Source organism: Urocampus carinirostris, chromosome 15 (assembly GCF_059441175.1).
Source record: "Urocampus carinirostris isolate Australia breed hairy pipefish chromosome 15, RoL_Ucar_1.0, whole genome shotgun sequence".
NCBI classification, from domain to species: Eukaryota; Metazoa; Chordata; class Actinopteri; order Syngnathiformes; family Syngnathidae; genus Urocampus; species Urocampus carinirostris.
This window is the reverse complement of record NC_142363.1, coordinates 12,676,015-12,700,382: the sequence shown is the minus strand read 5'-3', so window position 1 is coordinate 12,700,382 and position 24,368 is coordinate 12,676,015. Positions and strand designations below refer to the sequence as shown.

Sequence of the window (24,368 nt, the reverse complement as noted above, 5' to 3'; positions counted from 1 at the left end):
AACTGTAGTTAAGACTGTGCCCTCTAAATTATAGACCAATCCTTTACCAAATCAGTGTTCTCCCAGCTGGTTAGCGCACAGCCCCACGGTGCAGAAGTTCAGGGTTCAAGTCCAGCTACCGCAGCCGTCCGGTGTGGAGTTCGCATGTTCTTCCTGGGCCTACGTCATTTTCCTCCGGGCACTTCGGTTTCCTCCGGGCACTTCGGTTTCCTCCCGCATTCTAAAAACATGCATGTCAGGTTAATTGGCCATCCAAATTGTCCGTAGGTGTGAATGGGCGAGTGAGTTGTCTGCTCTGTGTGCCCTGCAACTGGCTGGGAACCAGTTCAGGGGGTCCCCTGCCCACTGCTCGAAGGTGACTGGGATGGGCTCCAGCACCCCTGTGACCCTACTGAGGATAAGCCGCTTAGATAATGGATGGATGGAAGACAGAAGCCGCCAACTGATTACTTTATGTACAGTAATACAGGGGATCCTCCCTATGCATAAAAAGTCAAGTCAAGTGAAATCATGTTTATTTGTGTAGCCCTACATCACAAGGAGTCTCAAAGGGCTGCACAGACCACAGATTATTGCAAACGACAGACTATTATTACACCCTCCCCTGATCTAAAACCTACACGAGGGCAAAGAATACTGTGTATAATTTATTTCTTTCCATCTCAGTAAGTTCGCCCACTTCTAATATATTACTGTAGATCCCGTGATTTGCATCAACAGTGATGACGCCCTTGGGAGTAAACCCCCAGAAAAATACCAGAAGATTTTTGGGGTTTTGGAGGGACTGAGTGGGTTGGCGTAACATCAGAAGAGCGTGCGAGAAATTGCCAATTATTAGGCGTGGTTTTGCTTATAACCTTCACGTACAACAGAATACATCATTTTAGGAGCTTGAAATATCACCACACGAATTCTTCAACAAATTCCAAAGTTATGATCGGCAATTGCAAGCACAAAGAACACACGGACCATACAAAGGAATGAAAGTTGGCAACTACCCAAAAGTTTTTGATTATCTTTAATTGCATTTGTGCTAAGTTTAAACTAATTAGTGGGCTGAACTTTGGAAAGTATGATCCACCCTGTTAAGTATATTAAGTCGCAGAATTGCCATTGCCAACACAGGTCGTCAACAGCAGCTTCCTGTTCTGTAAGCAACTTCATGTTTATTTGGTTTAGCTCTTCAGAAGGATACACGTGTATCTTGTGGGATTATAATTTATTGACTGAAATGAAAAATGTGTTTTTTCCCCTCAAGAAACATCTCCCCTTTGCTGTGAAATAGGACTTCTTCGACAATGATCAAATTGGTAATGTATTCACTTTTCTGCACTTTAACTCATTCAATGCCAGACGTTTTTCTAAAATTGGGATGGTCGGTGCCGGACAATTTTTGTCAATTTGACTTATTTTTGAAAGCCTTCGGAACATTTAGTTACATAGGCATAGGTCATATGAAATATATGTGAATATGAAATAAGATACTGTTTGAAACAGTTTTTGTATTCTTAATTCCATAAAGAGGGGTTGTTATTCCAACAGTCAGCTGTAGATCAGGGGGAACCATCAGAATTGTTTATTGCTTTTCTGACTATGTTTCTAGCTTTTATCACTGTTGAGTAAGAAAAATAACATTACTCGTTTCAGAGAAAACTTCTGAGAAAAATGGCTTTTTCTGAAAGGATGCATCTTCAAATTTAATCAAGCAGAGAGCTACTATTTGTTTCTAATTACAGTAGTGCAAAGGGCACCCAGTTTTTTATGCATTTCTAAAATGAACAAGTTATTGTGTTATTACTATGTCTTTACAATGTTATTACCGTGGTAACTGTTGGAAGTAGGTATAAAAAGACTCAGTCAACCACTAAAAATATAATTTTACCAGAAAATCACATTGACCCAGCACTGGAGAGCTATTTTCAGAACAGGTTCGCAGGCACCTCAGCTGTCCTTAGGGGGGCACCGCTTTGGAAACCCCTGATTTAAACAAAGGTTTCCATTAACACAAGGGCATTTTGCTTGCAAAATAACATTTTACTGCAAGAACACTGAAACTATGCATGAACTTTTCAGCGCCTGTTTGTGATTGCGTCCCTGCAGACGCGCACGAAACGTCATCCTTATCCGATCAGATGATGTCAATGAGATTTCATCATCTTTTTTCAAAAGAATGAGCTCTGTTGAAGAGTTGACTTACTATTACTATTCGTCCATATTTCGCCATCCTCGCCGTACTGCCTCACTCCGGCTACTGACCATATGGGGCCGCCAACACACTCCTAGATACAGGAAGAAACATTAAAAAAATTGGGCTTTCTCGATGTGTGGACAAATATCATCAATCCTGCCATCGAATGGTGAATTATCATACTGGAGGCATTCCCAGAGGCTTGATTACTTTCCGATGAGCAGTGCAGAACGCTTTATAATAGTTTTAGAATGAAACCAAAACAAAATATTTTTAAGGTTTTGGCACTCAGGGATGATTCTTCTGAAAGCCTCTTGATTATGGCATTGCATGGGTTAAAAAAATTAAAACTGTGACAATAAACCATTACACAATATCTAAAACTCATTACGTGTTTTCCTCTAGTTGTGTATGACACTAGCTCTGCTGCACGCTGGTAAGATTTCTCTTACGAAATTCAACCTTGAGCCGAAAAATGCATCCGTTTTGTCCTTTCATCTATCATTTTGTCAGACACCTTATGCGCATGAACACACGCACTACTTGATTGCTCGAGCAATAGAAACATTAACATCCTTTGGTGATATCTTTTTCCAGGAAAACGAGTGCAAGCCAACGGCAATCGTAAGCATGCCACCCTTTTTATTTTTTCCATTGTGCACTTGTGTATTTTAGCAAGTCTTGGGGTCACTAGTTAAGACTCACATAGAAGTTCCCTCTACATACATTTGATACAGTTTCTAAGTTTTTGAGGCAAAGGCACACCTAAAAATTCATATATACATAAATCAATAGATTAATAGATTAAAAAAAAACAGATACATAAACTGATAGATTAATAGGGTGGGAGGAAGGAAGGAAGGAAGGAAGGAAGGAAGGAAGGAAGGAAGGAAGGAAGGAAGGAAGGAAGGAAGGAAGGAAGGAAGGAAGGAAGGAAGGAAGGAAGGAAGGAAGGATGGAATGAAGGAAGGAAGAAATAGACTAACTTATTAACTGATTTTTTAATTAATTAAATGAATTATAATAAGAAAAAGAAGAAAGAAAGAAAGAAAGGAAGGGGGGAAGGAAGGAAGAAATAAAGAAAGAAAGAAATTAACTCATTAATTGATTACTTAGTTAAATGAATAATAATAAGAATAAAGAAGGAAAGAAAGAAAGAAAGAAATAGATTAACTAATTAATTGATTACTTAGTTAGTTAAACAAATAAACAGATTTTAGTGATGAATCACAATCTCATTAAGGTACTTAAGAATCTCAAAATGTCATTTTGCCCACCCCTACTATTAAATTGACCAAAGTAATCTGCTTTTCTTTTCTTTTTAAACAGTTAAAACTCAAACGTCATCTTTAAACAAATCAGTGGTCAAAATGATTAACCTAAACTACTTCCTGAGCAGAAATGTCTCATAATACCAATCTGCTGATATGTTTGATCATTGTAAAAGAGAGCCAATAATTAAAAGCATATAGATGGTTATTTATAAGATATCAGAGCATATAAATTTTCCGCAACATAATGGTTGAGAAACCCTTGTGAAAGAAATGAGCAGATAATGGAATACACTTAAAGGGACATTGAGTTTCATTTCGAGATTCTTAGTGATAATAAGAATATATAAGAATAAACTATCGTGCATTTACTTTAAATACTCCTAATTAAAGAAATTTGTTCTCCTTCCAAATTCCCAAATCCTGAAAAAGTATTTGTATCATAAATAAGATTAGAACTGAATTTATTAATTGAACACAACACATCATTAGATTTCTACTGTTACCTTTTTAGCAGTAAAAAAAAAGCTGCTTTTTCAATAAGTTTTGTGTCCATATTTATGGTGTTAAATTAACACTGTTAAGTTTCTTTGTTTTCAAGTTATTTCATTGCCTCCTCAGTTGACTCAATTCCAGGAAAGTCAACGTGCCTTAAAAGGGACATTGTGTATTATTTAGGAACCTCCTAGTGGTAAAAAAATGACTACTTTTCATTTCACTATAGTCACAATGCACTATTTTTCCATTGTACTAACACTACAACAAGTCTCCAAGCCCTACCTTGTAAATATTATTGACTATCCGGACATTATTTTATTCTATTTTTCTCTATTAAGTCTTTGTTATATTTTTATCTTGGGTTGCTATATCTAATCTCGTTGCAAACATTGTTATCTATGACAATAAAGACAATCCAATTAACAATAATATTTATTAAAATTGATTTGAGCCTGGTCATCCTGGAAGGGGGATTACCACATGTGCGGTCCCTTCTCAAGGTTTCTTCATTTTCCTCATGTTGAGGTTTTTGAGTTTTTCCTTGCCCTCATGTGGGTTTCAGATCAGGGGATGGTGTAATAATAGTCTGTAATAATAGTCTGTGCAATAACCTGTGCAGCCCTTGGAGACTCTTTGTGATTAAGGGCTATACAAATAAAAATGACTTGACTCGACTATTAAGCAAAAATACATAACTATCATTAATACGTAAATTTTTTATATACTTGTTGATTGTTTGCCATCTTGCTGCTATGGTTACCCCCAAAAATCTTGCGAAGGGCTAGGTACAAACGGTGCACTACACAAAACAACGACTTCTAGTGGTCAAATATTACACTTTCATTCTTTTTGTTGTTGGTTAGACGTTAGTCCCAACAAGTTTTTTTTCTCCTTTTTGTTTTTCTTGTTTTTCTGCACAAGTTATTAAGTATTTGGTGATACTAATTGTACAATGCAACAGAGCAAGAATGTTGGACTCGTTGGTATGATCGCGACGACCCGAGCGGTCATGGAGACTTTGAAACTCTGGATGACCTGCGCTTGGAAAACCCGATGGAAATCTGCCCCGTACCGATTGAAATTCAAGTACAAACTGTATCTGGAGCCAGCGTGGCTTCAACCGGAGACATCATCCAAGCGTAAGTACCGGATACAAATACTGCGTACGAGGGGGTGGGCTGAGTTAACCAAATACCGATATCATCAATACTAAGCGAGTGCTTGTATCAGATACTTCTGTCCTTCTGTCAGGCACTGCCTAAGTGAGTGACTGACAGGCACCCTTTTAGCCCCTTTACCTACCTGGCCACTGGCACGTTACATGCAGCCTGCCAGGCAAAAGAAAGGGAGAAAATGAGTTTTAGATAGCCAGATCGATCCACCCACCCTTACAAGAAGCTAAAAATGACAGTGGCAAACAGTAAGAGTCGTGCAATGTAGACTTTTTCTACAGGACCATTTGTTACGTTTGGGGGAGCAGGAACTGAGGCGGATGTGCTTGTAAAAGAGAGACTACATTTAATAACAATGGGGGTACAAAGTTACAAACAAACATGGGTTCACAAAACAAAACCTGGCAGAGTCCAAACAAGTCAGAAACAAAGACCAAATCTGGAAATGGAAAATATAAGGAGCAAAGTAACAAAGAAACCAGAAGCAAACACAAACAAACCTGGCATGGTGGTGAAAATGTAAATGACCTGACGGCGTGTGCTGATCGAAAGGTCCTTATAATGGATGAGGATATATCGTTAATATAAAGGGTGGGGATAATTGGGCACAGGTATATCCAATCCCCACACACTTGTTCCAAACACAATTGGTGCTCTCCGATGGGAGGAAAACCAGACACTAACTTAATACGGGATGTCATTATTGTGCTTAAGTGGTCTGCTACTGCAGCAACACCACATTTTTACATAAACACATGAAAAAAGTATACCCTGTGGAGAGCTAAAAATGTAATCAAGTTACTGTTCCTGGAAAAAAACCTATAAATCCGTTGCCACTATGACAACCAAGGGCCGCTGTTTTAGAGCAGAAAGCCAAAAGGCTTATATTGTGCAATGAAAATTATTTTAGTTTTTTTTGTGTTTTTGTTACTATTTTTGGTTCGAATCCCTTGGCTTTCGTTCTGAAAGTTGTAATAGAAATATTTATATTCGTTATTTTGTTTTTAAAGTTATTAAATGAAAAAGTGAAACATTTTAATGACTAAAGACTTTTTGCTGCGTTTATTGGAAATATAAACATACTCAAGGCGGGAAGAGTTAAGATATTCAATTATCATTTCCGAGGAAAAAACGATACGAATTGGATCTCTATCTATCAATACTACCCTGGATTTACTTGAATCGGATTGATACAACAATTCCCAGTATCGAACAAACTAACTGCAAACCTACAAATACATATCCAACTCCATGCCTATTTACAAATATGTGAAAATGCTCTCTACTGGCTTATTTCTGCAGATCGGACACAACCACTGGATTCATTTGTGTCAATGCACAACAGTCGGGTGGACACTGTTCCGATTATCGAGTTCGTTTTCGATGCCCCCTCAACTTCTGCCCAGTAAAAGGTAATAACTGATCTAACAGCTTGGTATCTTTTGGTCAAGGGTCAACAATTTTCACAGTAGTTTGACTTTTAAATCTGTTTTCATACTGCTGAGGAACAATGCGATAGTATTGCTCGGTCCATTGAAATATATTTAAAGTTATTGTCGTAAGCAGAAGAATTATCACGTTGTCGCTTTAATGTGAAATCTCTGAAATTTGTTTTTCAAAACAAAAACCATTCATGAAATCAATGATAGATTTTAAAGAGGATGAGAGCAGGGGTCTTTATTGTGCAGGTAGCCCCCTTTGAATGGTTCAGTATCCCAAGGACAGGTTCTGAATATAGCTCACCAATGATTTACCATTGTGAATTACTAGGAAATTTGATTTTGAAATTGAATGGTGTTTAAGTGGTTGATGGCTAACTATACTTTTAAAAATTACAACCAGGTAATAGCAAAGTAACGACATAGTAATAACATGAAAAGTTTTCGTTTTAGAAATGCGTATCAAATTGGTAGAAGAAGAATACCAAACTACAGACAATCAAATCGACCAAATCGCATTATATTCCTGCTGATATGTTTCGGGCACCAAGATGGCGATCAATTATGTCAACTCCTTCTCGGTGAAGCTCGTGTTTTATTTAAAAATGCCAATTTTTCTTCCTAATATTATTTTAAATGCACAATAGTAGAAGTTCATGTATTTGTGCTTATTTAATATTAACATTAGCATCCACCCCGAAGAAGCAATCCGGCTTCTTCTTCCTAGTTCATGTGTAAACATTCTATACTGTATCTCCAGCATGCTAATAACTGACATTTTTATTGTTTAATACCCCGTGCATTCAATCAATATGTTTGGTGTAAAGAGTAAAGAAGACGTGAGCCGTTTCTTTTAAAACGAAAGTGGAATAAGAAAGCTTGATGCGGTTGAGACTGTATTTATCTCTAAAGAGCATATTATTTCATAAAATGTTTATTTTTTAGCACAAAACATTACAGGTTACTTATACAAGCCTTAGATATACTTGTATAAACCTTAGACATACAAAATATAGCACTGAAGCAACTTAGGAACAAATTCAACTTACGAACTAATCGTCTCGTTCGTAAGTAGGGTAGCGTCTGTAGTCTGCCTTCTTGGGGTCTCAGATGCCCTCTTTCGGCCGAGTCGAGTACTGCAGCTCCCAACCACCCACCACACCAAGCAGCTAAATCAATCTTCTACCGACCCTGCAGCGCCGGCACATATTTTCATGTCTTAAAATCAATTAAAAAATAAAACTATAAACATTTTTAAATGAAACAACAAAAACTAATTATTTCACCTTTAATACTTATTCAAAACCATGTCAATGATTTTTCTAGAATGTTGGACTCCATGGTTCGATCGAGACAACCCCACAGGTAAAGGAGATTTTGAAACACTTCCCGACCTGCACAAAGAAAACCCATGGAAGATCTGCGACCATCCAATTCTAATTGAGGTCAAAACAACATCAGGAGCCTCTGTTAGTTCAACGGGCGATGTGATTTATGCGTAAGAACAAGAGAAACTAAAGTAACCCTAAAACGTTGAGTTTTTCAAAACCTTGAGAGTGATTTTGTTTGTCTCTCCAGAGCTGACACAGATATAGGATTTGTTTGCAGAAACTGTGACCAGCCAAACAATGGTCACTGTGCAGATTATCAAGTGCGTTTCTTGTGCCCCCTGGCTTTCTGCAAACCAAAAGGTAATTTCGCATTGGACACACAACTACTACATTGTTTTTAGAAATGTCCATATTTTTTAGATATAAGGCGCACCTAAAAAAAAAATGCCAGTAATTTGAAAATGCAAATTATAATCCAGTACGCTTTATAGACCGGATATACGGTAAATTAAATCGTAAATGCAGAATTACAATTAAATGCTTCTACATATGATAACACTATGCGAATAAATGAATTCATTTTAGTTTTGGAACCCGAATTCATAATATTCGTGTTTAATGCATATTGTTTTTACCGAGTAAAGATCTCGTAGTTTGGGTGCGCGTTTTACTTTGTATTATCGTTGTAACGGGCTTCGAACCGGGTCGTGGAAGTTAAAGCTCTCCAACCACTGGACCCAGGGTTTGTACACCTTTTTCCTGGCCAAGCACTTTTTAAGGACTTTATTTGCATGACCCATAATAAATGTACATAGTGCCCTGTTTAAGTGTAGCAACACCTGTCCACATAAGTGATTGGGCTTCATAGAACAATGCCATACAAACTAATGCCAGCTGCAGTTATATACGAGAGAAGAATAAATACAATGGCAAAGCGAAGCCACCAGAGAGCAGCGTTGGCGTCAATTTTATGCAAATTTGTTGAGAAAATGGCAACAATTTCAAGCATTTGCAAGCACTTTACCTAAAATTCAATTACCTTTCAATCCTTCAAAAAAACAACGTTAAAATTTAAGGATTTCAAGCACCTGTACAACTCCTGTGGCCCACTAGTTATATACATGACATGTGAATAGGCATTGAGTTTTATTTCATTATCACACGATAGTCACGGTACCAGAAATGACTGTTAATTTTATAATGCATTTCACATGTTACGATTACAATAAATTTGTTGCTTACAATGCTTAGAGAATAATAGAAGAATAGAAATAGATTTACTGTCATTCTAACATGTAAAGTGCACAACGAAATTCACATTCGTCTCTGATACCGACTGAAAATTGTGTAATAATGAGGTGAGATCTACTTCCTTTTCATATATCATCTATGCCGTTGGTGGTCCAGTGGTTAGAATTCGCTGCTCCCTGTTTCCCAGTTGGAAAATTTGAGCTGAGAAAAATCGAAACGGAATCGCATACTGAATTTTTATGTTACCCTCGCTCTTACTGTAGTTTTAATTTGATGCGCCTTATAGTACAGTGCGCCTTATACATGGAAAATATTTTGTCAAGGGACATTTTTGAAGGTACGATCAGGTGCACTAAAGGATTTATCTGTTTAAATGAACACCAGAAAATACGGTACCTAACAACTCCCTGAGAACTACTGTTTATTGTTTGGGTAGACTTTGTGACCCATATTGTTTTTTGCCCAACTATAAAACAAAATACAGTATAGCACGATGATTGTTTGATCTCCTCCTTTGTTGTTTTCTTTAGTCTGCAGGACTCCATGGTACGATCGAGATAACCCCAGTGGGAAAGGAGACTTTGAGTTACTGGCGACCCTCCAGTTTGAAAACCCAAACGAAATTTGTTCATTTCCATTGGACATAGAAGTCAAAACTGTGGCTGGAAATAGTTTGTCATCAACAGGGGATGTCATTACTCTGTAAGTACTTCATGTGGAGCAAATATACTCATTTATAATCCATTAGTGGGGGTCAAGTGAGCAAAATAATACATTATTTACTTACTTGGCTTAAAATATATATTAATTAACACAATACAACAAAGTAAAATTATTTAAAATAAAACAGTATTAATACTTTTGATAATTTGTTCTAGCTTTGTTTTGCCATATGAAATGAATTTATGCGTTCATGTATTAATATGGCATATACAGTATTTGTATAGGTATTTATTTATTCATACATATGTCAAAATTGATCCTCCATAAGAAATAACTTGAAATCGAAATCAGAGCACTAAGAGAGGGAGCTAGAAACATATCATTAATAGTATTAATACTGTTTTATTTTAACTAATTTTACTTTGTTGTATTTTGTGTTAATTATTGAGCTGTGGATCCTTTGTGTGTACTAGCTCGATGTACATAAATAAGCTCATAAAAAGGTATTATGTTGTTTTGTCTGAAGTGACTCCCTTTATTTCTGCAGATTGGATGCAACTAAAGGATTTATCTGTTTAAATGAACACCAGTCCAGTGGACATTGCTCAGATTATCAAGTTCGATTTGTGTGTCCCATCGAGTTTTGCAAAGAACATGGTAAATATGATTTAATTAGTATGCATTTTAAAAACAGTAATCCCTGTTGTTTGCCTGGGTTACAATCCATAAATCCTGTGGTAGTCAAAACCCGCGAAGTAGAAATGTTTTTTCATTTATCACACATCAACAACATTTGATTTATATGACTGTAACAAAAAAACAACTATAGATCTACAAATAAAAACTCAGAACACAGAAATGCAGTTGAATCAAGTAATGAATTTTCTTTATAGTCATTATGAAGTAGTACAACGAAAGTGGAGGGCTTCTCCTTTCAGTGTAAGAAAGCGATGTAAATAGTGGCTGCATGCTAGCTTCGAAGTTCCTCAGGTTGAGCCAGGTCTCTGTAATGATACAACTGTCACGAATGTAGCGGGTTCCCATTACTTGAAGCTCGAGCTAATCCGTTTAATGGGCTTTGGCTCTGGCGTTGGTGAGATACAGTCACAGCAAGGAGGGCTTGTGTGGGTTGTTAAATAGCTTCAGCAGTATAGTGGACCTGATTCCCCGATTTTGCTTCCTCTCCTTTCGCCGCCTTGGTCTCATACCGGATCCTTTGACAACGGTGGTGGTGATCAGCATTTCTTTGCGTTCTTCTGACTTTCCTCAGATTCTGATTTAATTGATGATTTTTTTCGACGTAACGGCAGCTAAAATACGACCTGTAGGTCTTCACAGTTAGTTTTTGTTGGCGGTGGACACATTGACTTAACAGCATATGCCAGCCTATGACAGTCGCAAACACAGAAAATCACACCCACCCAACACACACACAAAGTCCTGTGATAGCATTTGCTGTGTGTTGTCTGATGCAGGACACAATGAACAATGAAAATCTGCACAGTATTGAAACCGCGAAAAGTAAATTGCAATATAGCGACGAATAACCGTATTCCGAAGTTGTGACAAATTCATGATAAATCAAGTTATTCATTAAAAATAATCTTCGATTGGTTCAAATTATTTCTTTGATTGTTAATATCACTATTTGTTTTCCCAGTTTAATGCGTGTTATCATTTGTGCAACGATCCAATCATTATTTAATTCACTAACGTTTGCACGGTATTTTCTCTTGTGATGGCTCCAGAATGCTGGACTCAATGGTTTGATAGGGACAACCCTTCTGGTTCTGGAGATTATGAGCTCGTTGCCAAGCTTCGACATCAATTTCCACATAAACTCTGCCCCACACCGCTTCAAATTGAAGTTGAAACAGTCCATGGATTCAGTGTGGCTTCAACAGGGGATATCATTCACGTGTAAGTACTTCGACACTGATTCAAGATTTCGGTGTGTGTATTATTTTACCACTAGATGTCCATTACCTGTGCTGTTCGATCAATTTAAAGCAACATGCTTAGAAAAAGAACATACCCAAGTACAATGCCTGGCAAAAGTATTGCCACATTTCAGGCTTTAAACTTAAAGCTGAAAAACTGAAAATATTTTCCAAGAATCAGCAACATGTGGGACACATTTGTGAAGTGAAACTAAATTGATTCAACAAACAATATTTAAAATGAAAAAGGGGAAAAGTAGGTCTTGCAAAAATATTTTCTCAGCTCAGCCAACTGACTCCAGAAGTTCCTTGATGACTTCTGAATGATCCAATGTTGACCTAAATGAGTAATTTTGCACGATTTTTACATCTCCCGGAGCAGTGTGCGAGCAATAACATCAAAATAGAGAGAGCATAAAACAACCGCAAAACTACCAAGACCTGGCCGTCTCTCGAAATTTTTGGCCGAAACAAGGATAAAACTAATCAGAGAAGCAACCCAGGCATACACAGCTGATGTGGGACAATCTGTGCATAAAACAACTAATAGTTGTACTCTGCATAATTCTGCCCTTAATGGAAGAGTGGCAGGAAGAAAGCTCTTGCTGAAAGAATGCCATAAAAAGCCCTGTTACCGTTTGCAAGAAGACACATGGAAGCTACAGATAACATGTGGAACAAGGTGCTTTGGTCAAATGAGAGCAGAACTCTACTTTAGGGGCTGAATTCATAGCGTTACCTTTGCCTTGAAAGTAACACTGCAAATCACCCTGACAACACCGTTCCCACTGTCAAACATTGTGGTGGCAGCATCATGCTCTGGGATTGCATCTCTTCAGCAGGGACTGGGCAGAGCAATAGAGTTGTTAGGAAGATGGATGGAGTCAAATATCGGTTAGAGTCTGAGAGAGACCTAAAAATGGGGTGCACATTTAAATTCCAACAGGACAACAACCCTAAACAAAAAGCAATATTTACAACTGAATGGTTGCAAAACCCCTAACCTTAAATCCCAATCCAAGACATGTCCAAAGTAAATTAAATACTGCTCTTGAACCATTTGGAAAATATGGACAGTTTTGGTCTATTTTGAAAGGTAACACTCTGGAGTTATATCCCAAACATAAATAATCTTTGCAAGTGCTACTAACACTGAGTAATCTGTCCGGACTTCAATTCGATAGAGCATTTGTGGAAATTTTCTGAAAAATACGGCGCACAAACGATCACTATCAAATCTTAAGGAACTTGAGCTGTTTCGTAAGGAAGAATGGGCAAATTTTTCTGTTTTAACGTTTAGAGACAAACCCAAAAAGACTTGTGGATGTGATTGCAACAAAAGGAGGTTGTATAGAATATTAACTCAAAGGGGGGCCAATAATTTTGCAACACCAATTTGTTAACACAATATAAATGGTTTAATACATTTGGTTTCTTTTCACCATTGTGTCTCTCATGTTTTTTATCTTTAGAAAATAGTTTGTATTTATCTATGAGTTGGATTCCTGAAATATGGCGAATTGTCAACATGTTCTTGAGAGGCCAACACTTTTGCAAGGCACTGTATCCTTAATGGTTGAATGAACATTTATTAAAGCAATTTGCAGTCTCCTTAATGAATAGGAAACGCTTAATGAATGAATACAAAAATAACCCACGATTGGTCCCCAAACAGAGCCGACGTCGAGACCGGATTCATTTGTGAGAATTATGATCAAGGGTACGGCATGTGCTCGGATTATCGGGTTCGTTTCAAGTGTCCTCTCAGTTTCTGCAAGCCACCAGGTAACCGATGTTATCAATGTGCTCCCTTGTCTAACAAAAGGCAATGTTATCCGTGAGAAAAACCTGTTTCTCTGCATAGGCAGATAGACTCCAGGTCAGGGGTGCTAACACATTTTCAGCCTGCGAGCTTACAAAATGAGATATTCAAAATGATCTACACACCACAAATAATGTAAAATGTCTAATTATTTTTAAATATTGGGGAATTATTTGTATATTTGTAAATGAAACATAACTTTCTTAATTGAACACAATACATAAAGAAATCAATTATGTTTAATCAAATTAAATTGTCATTTGTATCAACTCCAAAGTCACACATTTTGCGATATATAAATGTAAACGAAAATGTATGTGCAATAATCCATTGCTGTATCGCGGTTCCCTTCTCGTGGCTTCGCTACTTTGCAGATTTTCTTTGGGCATTGTGTTCTGCATTCTGATTGGCTAAACAGTTGCTTTGCCTGTTTTCTGCCTGTCTGGTTGCGCGTCAATAACGTTGCGGTCCGAGTTGTACACGTACGTAAAACAGCTTGACAAGCCTATTTTACGTATTAGCAAAACATTTTCCATTTTCAAGTTTCTCAAAAAGCCATCGTTAAAGAGAAACGCTCCGGGGCTAAAAAAGCAGCAAAAGGTAGAGGAGGATGCTTTCATACACCAACAAAATTTGACTTCTCAACCAGCTAAACTTGCTCTGGAGCCACTTGCAGGTCTTTGGCACTCTTTAGTGGCTTCCTGGCGCTTTTTCCAAAATGTTTGATAATGGAAAAACATGTTTTCCTTCCAAAAAAAAAAATGACACATTCTTAACATTTTCCAATGAATATGGATGGATACAGTATGTGTTTCTTTTCTTATAAGGCTTCTATTGGGCATTTACTTTTTTGCGGCTCCGTACATATTTTTTGTTTTTCTTTTGGTCCCATATGGTTCTTTTTGACAGGAAGCTAAATGCAGTTTAACATAACCTTTACATGATGGCGACAAAGTAAAGTGGATCGGCTTATTTATACAGTTGTGCAAAAATACGTCAAGATTATTTTTAAAATTATAATTTGACAATACAGAAGTTATTTGTACAATAAAAGAGGTTTGTAAAGCACAGTACTTTTATCAAATACTTCAGTTTGTTCTTGAGTATATGATAAATAACTAAATAAATAGATAACTAAATAAATAAATAAAGGTTTTGATTATTTTGGGATGTACAGTATTTGAAACGCAACCCCTGCGAAAAATGAGGGATTACTGTATTACATTTCATTTGAAGAATAAATCATAAAACATTTAATTACATCTGAATGTAATAGTTTAAAGAAATATATACATTTATTTATTGCATTTAATTTCCAAATTTGGAGTTCTCCAATTTGAAACTGCGCTGAAGGAGCGTTGGTGTCCATAATGACGTGCTGCATTCGACAAGTAGTTGGTGGTGTGTCCCAACAACAACAAAAACTCCATTAGGATTGCCTAGAACTCCGTCTACAATTGTACGGATGATCTTGTGCCCACCCCGGTCTAGTTAGTAAACACTGCACATCGTAGGTGTACTGCACATTTACAGAAAGGCAACAACTAACAATATTTAATTTGGAGAGTGGTTTTCTGTATAGGAAGTGAAAAAAATGTCAATGAACATTTCCAACATTAGAAACACTTTCAGAAAAAAATTAAAGAGAACGTGTGCTGAAAAAAATTGCAGTCGAATATGTTTTCTTAATGTCTATCACCCAACATGATTTTGTTTCTTTTTCAGAGTGCTGGACTCGTTGGTTTGATATCGACAACCCTGGCAATCTGGGTGACTTTGAAAACATTTCTAGAATTCGGGACCATTTTCCATCAGAAATATGTAAAAAACCACTTGCCATTGAAGCCCGGACAACATCTGGAGCCAGTGTGGATTCAACAGGCGATGTGATTCATGTGTAAGTGCCCTTAACACCCTTTAACGGCATATGGTCGAAAACATGAACTGAAATCAGAATCATTTAGCTTTCAATTTAGATCACTACAACATGACTAAGCTTAAGCTGGCAGTAAGAACATTGTACTAACTGAGCTTTGAATTGTTTATGCAGAGCTGACACAAAAACAGGCTTCATTTGTAAAAATGCAGACCAGAAGAAGGGGCACTGTTCTGATTATGAAGTTCGATTTTTCTGCCCCATTAGCTTCTGCCAACCTGATGGTAAGTTAACAGACATTGATACACACGTACGTACATTAAAATGTCTTCAATAAACTAATATTATTTCTGAACAATAGTGTGCTTCACTCGATGGTTCAACCACGACAAACCCAGTGGAACCGGGGACTACGAACTCCTGTCTCATCTGCAACCAAAGAATCTCGATATTTGCGATCACCCAATTTCCATCGAAGTTGTCACTGCCCACTATAATTACCCGTTCTCGTACACCGGCCAGATACCCTTCGTGTAAGTTGGCTTGATTGGGGTAAAAAAGAACTAAACGTATTGTTCAGAGCAGGCTTCTTTGCATCCATCCCTATAAGCCAAAGTCCTACAGGATCTAGTGGATGTTTCTGTACTCTAACTCACCGGATTCCTATAATCAGCTCAACAGCAAACTATTCCTAATCTTCTCAATTTGGGTGTGTTAGAGCATTGGTTCTCAACTGGTCTGACTTGAGGCCCCACCATTCCACTCTAATAAGAAGCTATGATCCAAACTATAAAAATCCAGTTCTCAAACGTATCAAGCAGACATAGTAGAATTTATTCACCATTTTTCAAAACCAAAACAAGTTCAAGTTTGCATACAAGCGACCCCCTAAAACCAACAAAATCACAATAAAATGAGACGTGGTTGCTCTTGAACACAATTGGTATGATGCCGGATGACTAAAAATGAAGAGGATATTGAGCAGGGGATTTTAACCATTTACTCTCCAATAGACCGACTCTCGTACAAGCTCACATTACATATAACGGACCCTCTAAAACTGCTTTATAATCGCCACAAGCCAAAATAAGTTTGTACCAAGAATACAAAATATTGTATACCTACACAACGATAGATACTTAGTTGTGTAGATGAGATCAATATACTGTCAAAAATTTAACATTTTAGAACCATTTACAGTACCTTTAACCCGTGCTTCATCGCAGACACTTGAACAATATTTTTGAATTTGGCAATTGTTTGCTTCTTCTACTCGATCGTTGTTTTCCAATGTTCCTTCCCCTTGATACAATCTTTCTTGATATCAATTATTTTGGCCAGGAAACGGAAATAACACACACATAATAACAATACAATGAGATGTGGTCGCTCTTGAACACAATGATGCCGATTGACTGAACATGAAGAGGAGATTGAGCAGGCATTTTAACCATCTACTCTGTAATTGGCTGTATTGAGAAACACTTTGTTAGATAACATCCAGAAACATGCAGGTCCAAACAGGACAAGGATTGACAAAAAAAAAAACTTAACTAAAGTGTACTCTAATACGAACTCTTTTTAATTTTTTTTTGTCTTTGTTTTTTCAGATTTAGCCCAACTGAGGGATTTGCATGCCGCAACAAAGACCAGCTAGGCAAACAATGCTTCGACTACAAAGTTCGCTTTGGCTGCCCGTGTGAAACTATTTAAGCTAGTCAACTCATCTGCATTTTTTCTATTTTCTCACTCACTGAGGATATTGTTTTTATTTGGTCATATCTTGAAGCTGCTTCATCACTTTTATCTTGATTCTGTCCATCAAATCACCAAGCAATTAGTCTTGCTTTCTCAATAATGCAATAAAATGTATTTTTAAATTACAGCGGTGTTTCAGTTCAATGACAGTGTGCACTATTTATCACTTCTTACAGGTAAAAAAAATCATTCATTAGGAAATCAATACTGATTGATATAATATGCAAAAATGCACCAACCATCATATAAACATGTATTTTTTCATTCAGCTCCTATATGATCAACATAACATTAGCATCATCTCTTGGGATCTGGCATCATTGTCCGCCATCTTGTTGTACGGGTACCCACAGACCCAAAACCTAGAGAAAAACTGGAAGAGGAGTTTGTAGTATTCCTCCTGATTTTTAGCGCTTGTTTTCGGTTGCCCGATACAGTATTCAAAGTTCAAATAATACACATTGTCCCTTTGAAGAAAAATGGTTGGGTTGAATCACTTTGACTCTCCGCAGTATTTCTTCCTTGTGCTATTTAGCACTCCTTTCAGTTTCACAACACAAAACAGCGACATCTAGTGGTAAAATAATACACACTCTTCCTTTCAAAAAGAGGGTGCGGTTTGGTCACTTTGACTTGCCGTTGACTGTATACTTTGTTGTGTATTTAGCACTCAATTTTCGGTTGCACAACACAATATAGTGACATCTAGTGGTCAAATAATGCACTCTGCCTTATCTGCATGTCTGCTGTAAAACACAATTTCAAGTACAACTCAAGAAATATGAATGGAAAACAATTGGCATGTAGAAACTCTTTATTTTTGATATATTTAACATGAAGTAAACACTCTATGAATGTACCGTCCGTGCCTGTCTCTGAATTTGACTACAACCCTACTACATACACAACATATTGGCGACGAGGATGACTTGGATCGGAATCTCACAACCCCTTGCTTTGCTTGAAACCCCGGGTGAGCCTACGATGTTGTACACCACGTGGATTCAGATGTTCGAAAATTACCTGCTAGCATTGACTGCTAACGAAATGCCAGACAAACGAAAACGCGCACTACTGCTGCACTGTTTAGGCACAGAAGGGCAGAGAATTTTTCTTTCCCTTCCCGACACTGGCACTTCTTACAAATCCGCCTGTGATGCGCTAGAAACTTTCTTTGTACCGAAGATTAATGTCGTTGCTCAGCGTACCAAGTTCCGTCGGCGTGCACTTGCCTCTCTCAAAGCCTACTGTACGTTCATTGCCGCATTGAGGGAATTAATTGCGAATTGTGACTCTTCGAGAATCAGAGAACGCTTGCTGTTGGAAACGGACTTAAAACTTGACAAAGCGATCGCTATTGCTACACAAATCGAATCCGCGATGTCAGAAGCTAATGCTATTGCTCCTGTGCACGTGCCCGACGTTGCTGTGAAGCTCGTGCTACAAAGAGATAAAAGGAATCAGAGCAGTAAGCATACACAGCGCTCGAGAGATAAAAGGAATCAACACAAAACCTGCTACCGTTGTGGCTCCAACTCTCATCCAGCAAATAACCCCAAATGCCCTGCTAAAAATGCAAAATGCAACCAATGTGAAAAAATTGGACATTTTAGTAAAGTGTGCCGCAGCGCAATTCCTACTCGATCAGTGAGAGAAGTTACTGTCCCAGACCTTACTGTGTGTCATGTAGCCCCTACAGCTGCAGTCCCAAAAAGCCTCACGTGTACAGTTGCTCTCCATGCAAATGGTGAACAGTCAATTACTACTGACCTGCTTGTGGACACTGGTTCAGCAGTCTCAATTCTGCCAGAGAGAATTTACAGACAATCATTCATGCACTTGCCTCTCTCAAAGCCTACTGTACGTCTGGTGACCCACATGAAGAAGCCAATTCCAGTGTTGGGCTGTCTTCAACTTACTGCTACATACTGCAACCAGAGTGCACATACTGACCTCTACATAGTTCCTGACGGTACTCCACTACTGGGAATGGACCTGTTCACTGCACTTCGCCTCCACATACAAGATGGGCAGATTACAACACCTGCTGCATCAGAGATGAGTCACTCTGTCATCACTACAAATGCTTTAGGCGTTACTACAGGTTTTATACACAAAGTTAAAATGTGTGCAGACGTCCCTCCAGTCCAGCAAAAGCTACACAGACTCCCATATGCCGTGCGTGACAAGGTGTCGGAGGAGCTGAGGAAACTGGAAAATGATTGCACCATGGAGATGGTGGCTGCTGTGTCTCCTGATTTTGCTGCAGTCACTGCTGATGAGCTCTCCAGTGCGTGTGAGGAATGTCCAGTGCTACAGAAGGTGCGACACTACATGCAGAAGGGATGGCCTCGTACTGCAAAAGGCCTTGACCCCCTCATCGTGCCAAACTTCCGTGTGCAAAATGAGCTTGCCTTGCAGAACAGTGTCATTGTGCGTGGCACTCATCATGTTGTGATACCACAACAGCTACAGGAAAAAATGATCCAACTTGCTCATGCTACACACCAAGGGATCGTCCGCACAAAACAAAGACTGAGAGACTTGTACTGGTGGCCTGGAATGGATTCTCACATTGAGCTTGCCATCAAATCATGCACCACCTGCTTGCAGCATGACAAAACCACAACCACACGTACTGCCCCATTACAGCCTGTGCCTACCCCAACTGCTGCCTGGGAAAAGGTTGCTGTGGACATTGTTGGTCCTATTCACTCTGCGCCTGCTGATTGCCGCTTCGCCATCACCCTCATTGACTATTGCAGCCGATGGCCTGAGATTGCCTTCTGCTCAAATGTTACTTCTGCCTCTGTTATGACTTTTCTTTCCATTGTGTTTAGCAGAGAAGGTAATCCACAGGAAATTGTTACTGACAATGGCCCTCAGTTCGTGTCGACCGAGTTTGAAGCATTCCTTAGTGACAGGAACATCACACACCGTCGCAGCTCTGTGTACTACCCACAGGCCAACGGTGAAATTGAGCGTTTCAACAGAGTCTTCAAGGACTGTCTACAAACAGCCAACATCGAAGGTAAACCACTGAAAGCCTTCTTCACTGAGTTTTTACAGACTTACAGAGCCACACCACATGCCGTGACTTCAGTATCCCCCGCTGAACTGTTGCATGGTAGACCACTGAATACAAAGCTTCACATCACAGGTCTTCACTCCATGCGTCCCACTGCTGACAAAGGCAACATGCTACAACACATACAAAACAAACAACGGAAGTCCAAACGATACACCGACAAACGTCGCGGTGCAAAATCACCCAGCTTCCAGATTGGCTCTGCGGTTCGCATCCGCAAACCTGGGATCATTGCCAAAGGACACTCAAAGATCACCAAGCCACTGACAGTGGTAGCCCAAAAGGGTCCAGCCACTTATCTGCTGTCTGATGGAAAGGTGTGGAATGCTTTCCACCTTGCCCATTCTTCCACCTGTGCTGTTGCTTCAGCGCCACAGCCTGCTGATGCTGATGCTTGCCTCCTGCCAAGCAACCAAGGTGCTGAGCCACCTGAACCTGAAACTGTGCCCTCACCACATGCCTCTCCGAGTGCACCGAGAATAAGACATGCTCCTGCATGGCTTCAAGATTATGTGACTTAAAAAAAAAAGATACAGAAAAGATGTGGTGATGTTTAAAAAAAAAAGACATGATGAATGTTCATTGTTTAAAAAATTGTCATGTTTGTTTATGATGTGATCTTCAGTCTGCTTAAGTTTACAAGGTTTACACACTTTTGCTTACCGATATTGACAGTATAGTTCCTTACAATATTGCTTACCTTTGATAAATATTTACCTCTTATCTGGTAATGAATATTGAAATGTATGTTTTCTATAAGCTCATACTTACCGAAGAGTTATTGCGTATTTTAGATTAATGCTACTGTTTGTGTCCTATTCTAACAAAAAGGGAATATGTGGTGTCGTAATACACTCCCCTTCCTGCGGTGTCGCTGTATACTAATGCGCAGCCTTGTACTTGTGCTTGAGAACTAACGAGGAAGAAGTTAAGTAAACACTCTATGAATGTACCGTCCGTGCCTGTCTCTGAATCCGACTACAACCCTACTACATACACAACAGCAACCAAAGACGAGTTCAAGGAAGACTACAAACTTTGTAGACTGAAAGTGAGAATAAACCACCTTATTCCGACAGTTTTTCCCCAACCATATCAATATAAGACGAAAGAAGGGAAAATAGGGAAGAAAAAATAAGAAAAATAGACAAAAAAGGGAAATGGAATAACAAGAAAAATAGGGGAAAATAAAGCAATAAAAGGAAAGAAAAGAAAGATAAGTCTCATCTCATTAGCTGCACCGCTCATCCTCAGTAGGGTCGCGGGGGTGCTGGAGCCCATCCCAGCAATCATCGGGCAGTGGGCAGGGGACACCCTGAACTGGTTGCCAGCCAATCACTGGGCACACAGGCACAGACAACTCGCTCGCTCATTCACACCTAGGGACAATTTGGACCGGCCAATCCACCTGAAATGCATGTCTTTGGAATGTGGGAGGAAACCGGAGTGCCCAGAGGAAAACCCACGCTAGCACGGGGAGAACATACAAACTCCGCAGCTGTATTTGAACCCACATAGGAGGTTCCCAAGACCTTAGACCTTAGAAGTGTGCCGCACACGCGCTAACCACTGCGCCGCCATGCTGCCCAAAAAGAAAAGTATTAAAGAGAAAAAGGACAAAAACGGCGGGGTTCTTTCTTTTTCTTTTCTTTTTTATCTTAATTTTTCCTTTTTTTCATGTTTGTCTTCTCTTTTTTATTTCTTATTTATTTTCTTTCTTTTCTTTTTTATTTCTCTTCTTTTCAAGTCACAAGGTGCGTTTTGATCACTTTGAATCTCTGTATTTTGTTTTCTTTCGTCCTTCTCATTTTCGGGTGGCACAACACAATACGGCGACATCTAGTGGGAAAATGATACACAATATCCTTTTAACTTTTATATTAAGGCGGGGGGCTCAAATTATCATCCTGGGAGCTGCAATGGTCCCCCGGGGCAACAAACTTAAGCCCCCTGATCTACAGCATCTCCTGTCAGAACCCAGCCTTGATGGAAACACTGATGGCTGGGTATCTTCATACAAAATGTTTATTTTTTTTCCACACAAGTCAATTTGAATCTGATTTTTTATAGTATGCAAAACGAAACAAGCTAGTAAAACCTGTAAACGTCACAAACGTTAAAATCATTTTGACTACACGGTGTAGTAATTAGAGTGACAGTGTTTACTAATTCACAACGAGATGTGTTGTAGCTTAGAAAGGAGCTGAAGCGTGCTCATTGGAAGAGTAGACACTACTGAAGGCCGAAAGATATTGTTTCGATATTGAAATGCGTCACTTCACATATGGTGCTGTTCAAAAGTATTTGCCCCTTTTTTGCGTATTCATTACTCGCAAAGGTTTCGGATCATCAAAGCAATTTCATAACATACAGAGGCAACACATGAAAAAAATAAAGGCAGTTTTGGAATGTTGACTCCATTTATGGAGGAACAGAATTAATTGAACCCCATCACCATAGGCCCGCCCTCCCCCACCACATACCGATGCTGTTCCCGCCTTCCCATGCTCTACTTATTACCTGCTTTCTCAATCAGATGCTGAGATTATAATTCATGCGTTGTCACTTCTCGACCTGATTACTTGATCCACCGAGGTTTGCAGCTGGTTCAAAAGGCAGCGGCGACTTTTGACAACCACAAAAAAGTTATATCACTCCTATATTAGCTAACTTGCACTGACTCCCAGTCCACTTAGGATGTGACTTTGAGCTTCTCTTACTAACATACTAATGTTTGGATGGACTTGCCCCCTATTATCGCTCCGACTTGATTCCCCCTATGTTCCTGCACGGAGCCTTCCCTCTGAAAATGCAGGTTTACTTGTGACTCCAAGAGCCAAGAAGAAGTCTGCAGGCTCGAAAGCGTTGTCCATCCGGTCCCCGGTGTTGTGGAATGCTCTGACCGCGGAGATGAGATCTGCAACCTCAGAGGAAGTTTTTCAATCGAGACTTAAGACCCACTTCTATTCAATAGCTTACTATTGATGCCCACCTCATACTTTTCTTTTCCTGTCTTTTTTAGACTGCCTGGCTGGTGGTGATATGAGGGAGAAGGACAATTCTGTACCAGCCATTCCACCCTAATGACAAGCTGCGTTTTTATCGAACAAAAGGATTCTTTGGTTTAAAGCAAATATAGTAGAATATAAATCCATCCATTATCTGCACCGGTAGTGCTGGAGCCCATCCCAGTCATATTCGGGCACTGGGCAGGGGACACCCTGAACTGGTTGCCAGCCAGTTGCAGGGCATGTCAACACCTGCATCGACCAGCCGGCACAGATGGGAAGGTCCGTTGTTGCTGTTATGCACTTTTTAGACGAATTTCAAACTATCCCCTATTGTTTTCTTCTACTGATGTTTACTATGTTTGTGTAAGGTTACCCAATGCTAAATCTATTGCACCCTGGTCATACTGGAAGGGGGATTAAGATGAGTTGTTGGTTAAAGATTAGGGGATGGTGTAACTTTAAATCCTGTGCTGTCCTTTGAGACATCTTGTAAGTTAAGGGCTATACAAATAAATGTGACTTAACTTGACTCTACCTTATTGCCGAGTATTTGACGCCTGTACAGTGCCTACCAATAACTTCTTATATTCTGCCAGCTGTGAGTTTTGGGCTGTGTTCGGGTTGTCCGTCCTATCCTTTCATTCCGAAGTGGAGCACCTTTTGTTAATTCTATTTACCTTCAATGAAGCTGTCAACTTAACATTTGTGTCTGCATTTGGATCCTCTCATCCAAACCAGTTGGAGTGCTTTTAAAAGTACGGGTACACCCATTTGAGAACTACTGGTTCAACCTATTCCAGAAAAACGAAACATTGAAAAGCCAATTTTACGTAATGGTATTCTCCAAGGTGCATCCAGACAGCCATCCTGTGTCTGGCTTGGCCTTACCGCTTTAGATTCCATCTTGTTAAGTAAAACTTTCTGTTCTTGGATGGACATTTCATTGAGAAAGGACTTGACGTGTTGAGATTTTTTTCATTTGGGTGACTCTCATGATGTCACAATTGCTTTCAAATGTGAAACTGGTCTTATAAAAAGTTAGCAGGCACGCCTACTATCA

The 24,368-nt window shown here is 39.1% G+C and overlaps 1 protein-coding gene across 1 annotated transcript; it reads left to right on the top strand.

The window, feature by feature from the left end:
* The first annotated feature begins 1,133 nt into the window (after positions 1 to 1,133).
* On the top strand, positions 1,134 to 17,276 carry LOC148351585 (mucin-5AC-like). The gene is made up of 16 exons (XM_088354316.1): positions 1,134 to 1,150; positions 1,259 to 1,310; positions 2,594 to 2,624; positions 2,786 to 2,812; positions 4,919 to 5,096; positions 6,432 to 6,541; positions 7,895 to 8,066; positions 8,147 to 8,259; positions 9,681 to 9,852; positions 10,361 to 10,470; positions 11,562 to 11,733; positions 13,429 to 13,538; positions 15,301 to 15,472; positions 15,626 to 15,735; positions 15,813 to 15,984; positions 17,062 to 17,276. The coding sequence occupies exons 2-16, from the start codon at positions 1,299 to 1,301 to the stop codon at positions 17,162 to 17,164; spliced, it is 1,764 nt and encodes a 587-aa protein (XP_088210442.1). The 5' UTR covers positions 1,134 to 1,150; positions 1,259 to 1,298; the 3' UTR covers positions 17,165 to 17,276.
* Positions 17,277 to 24,368: the final 7,092 nt, after the last annotated feature.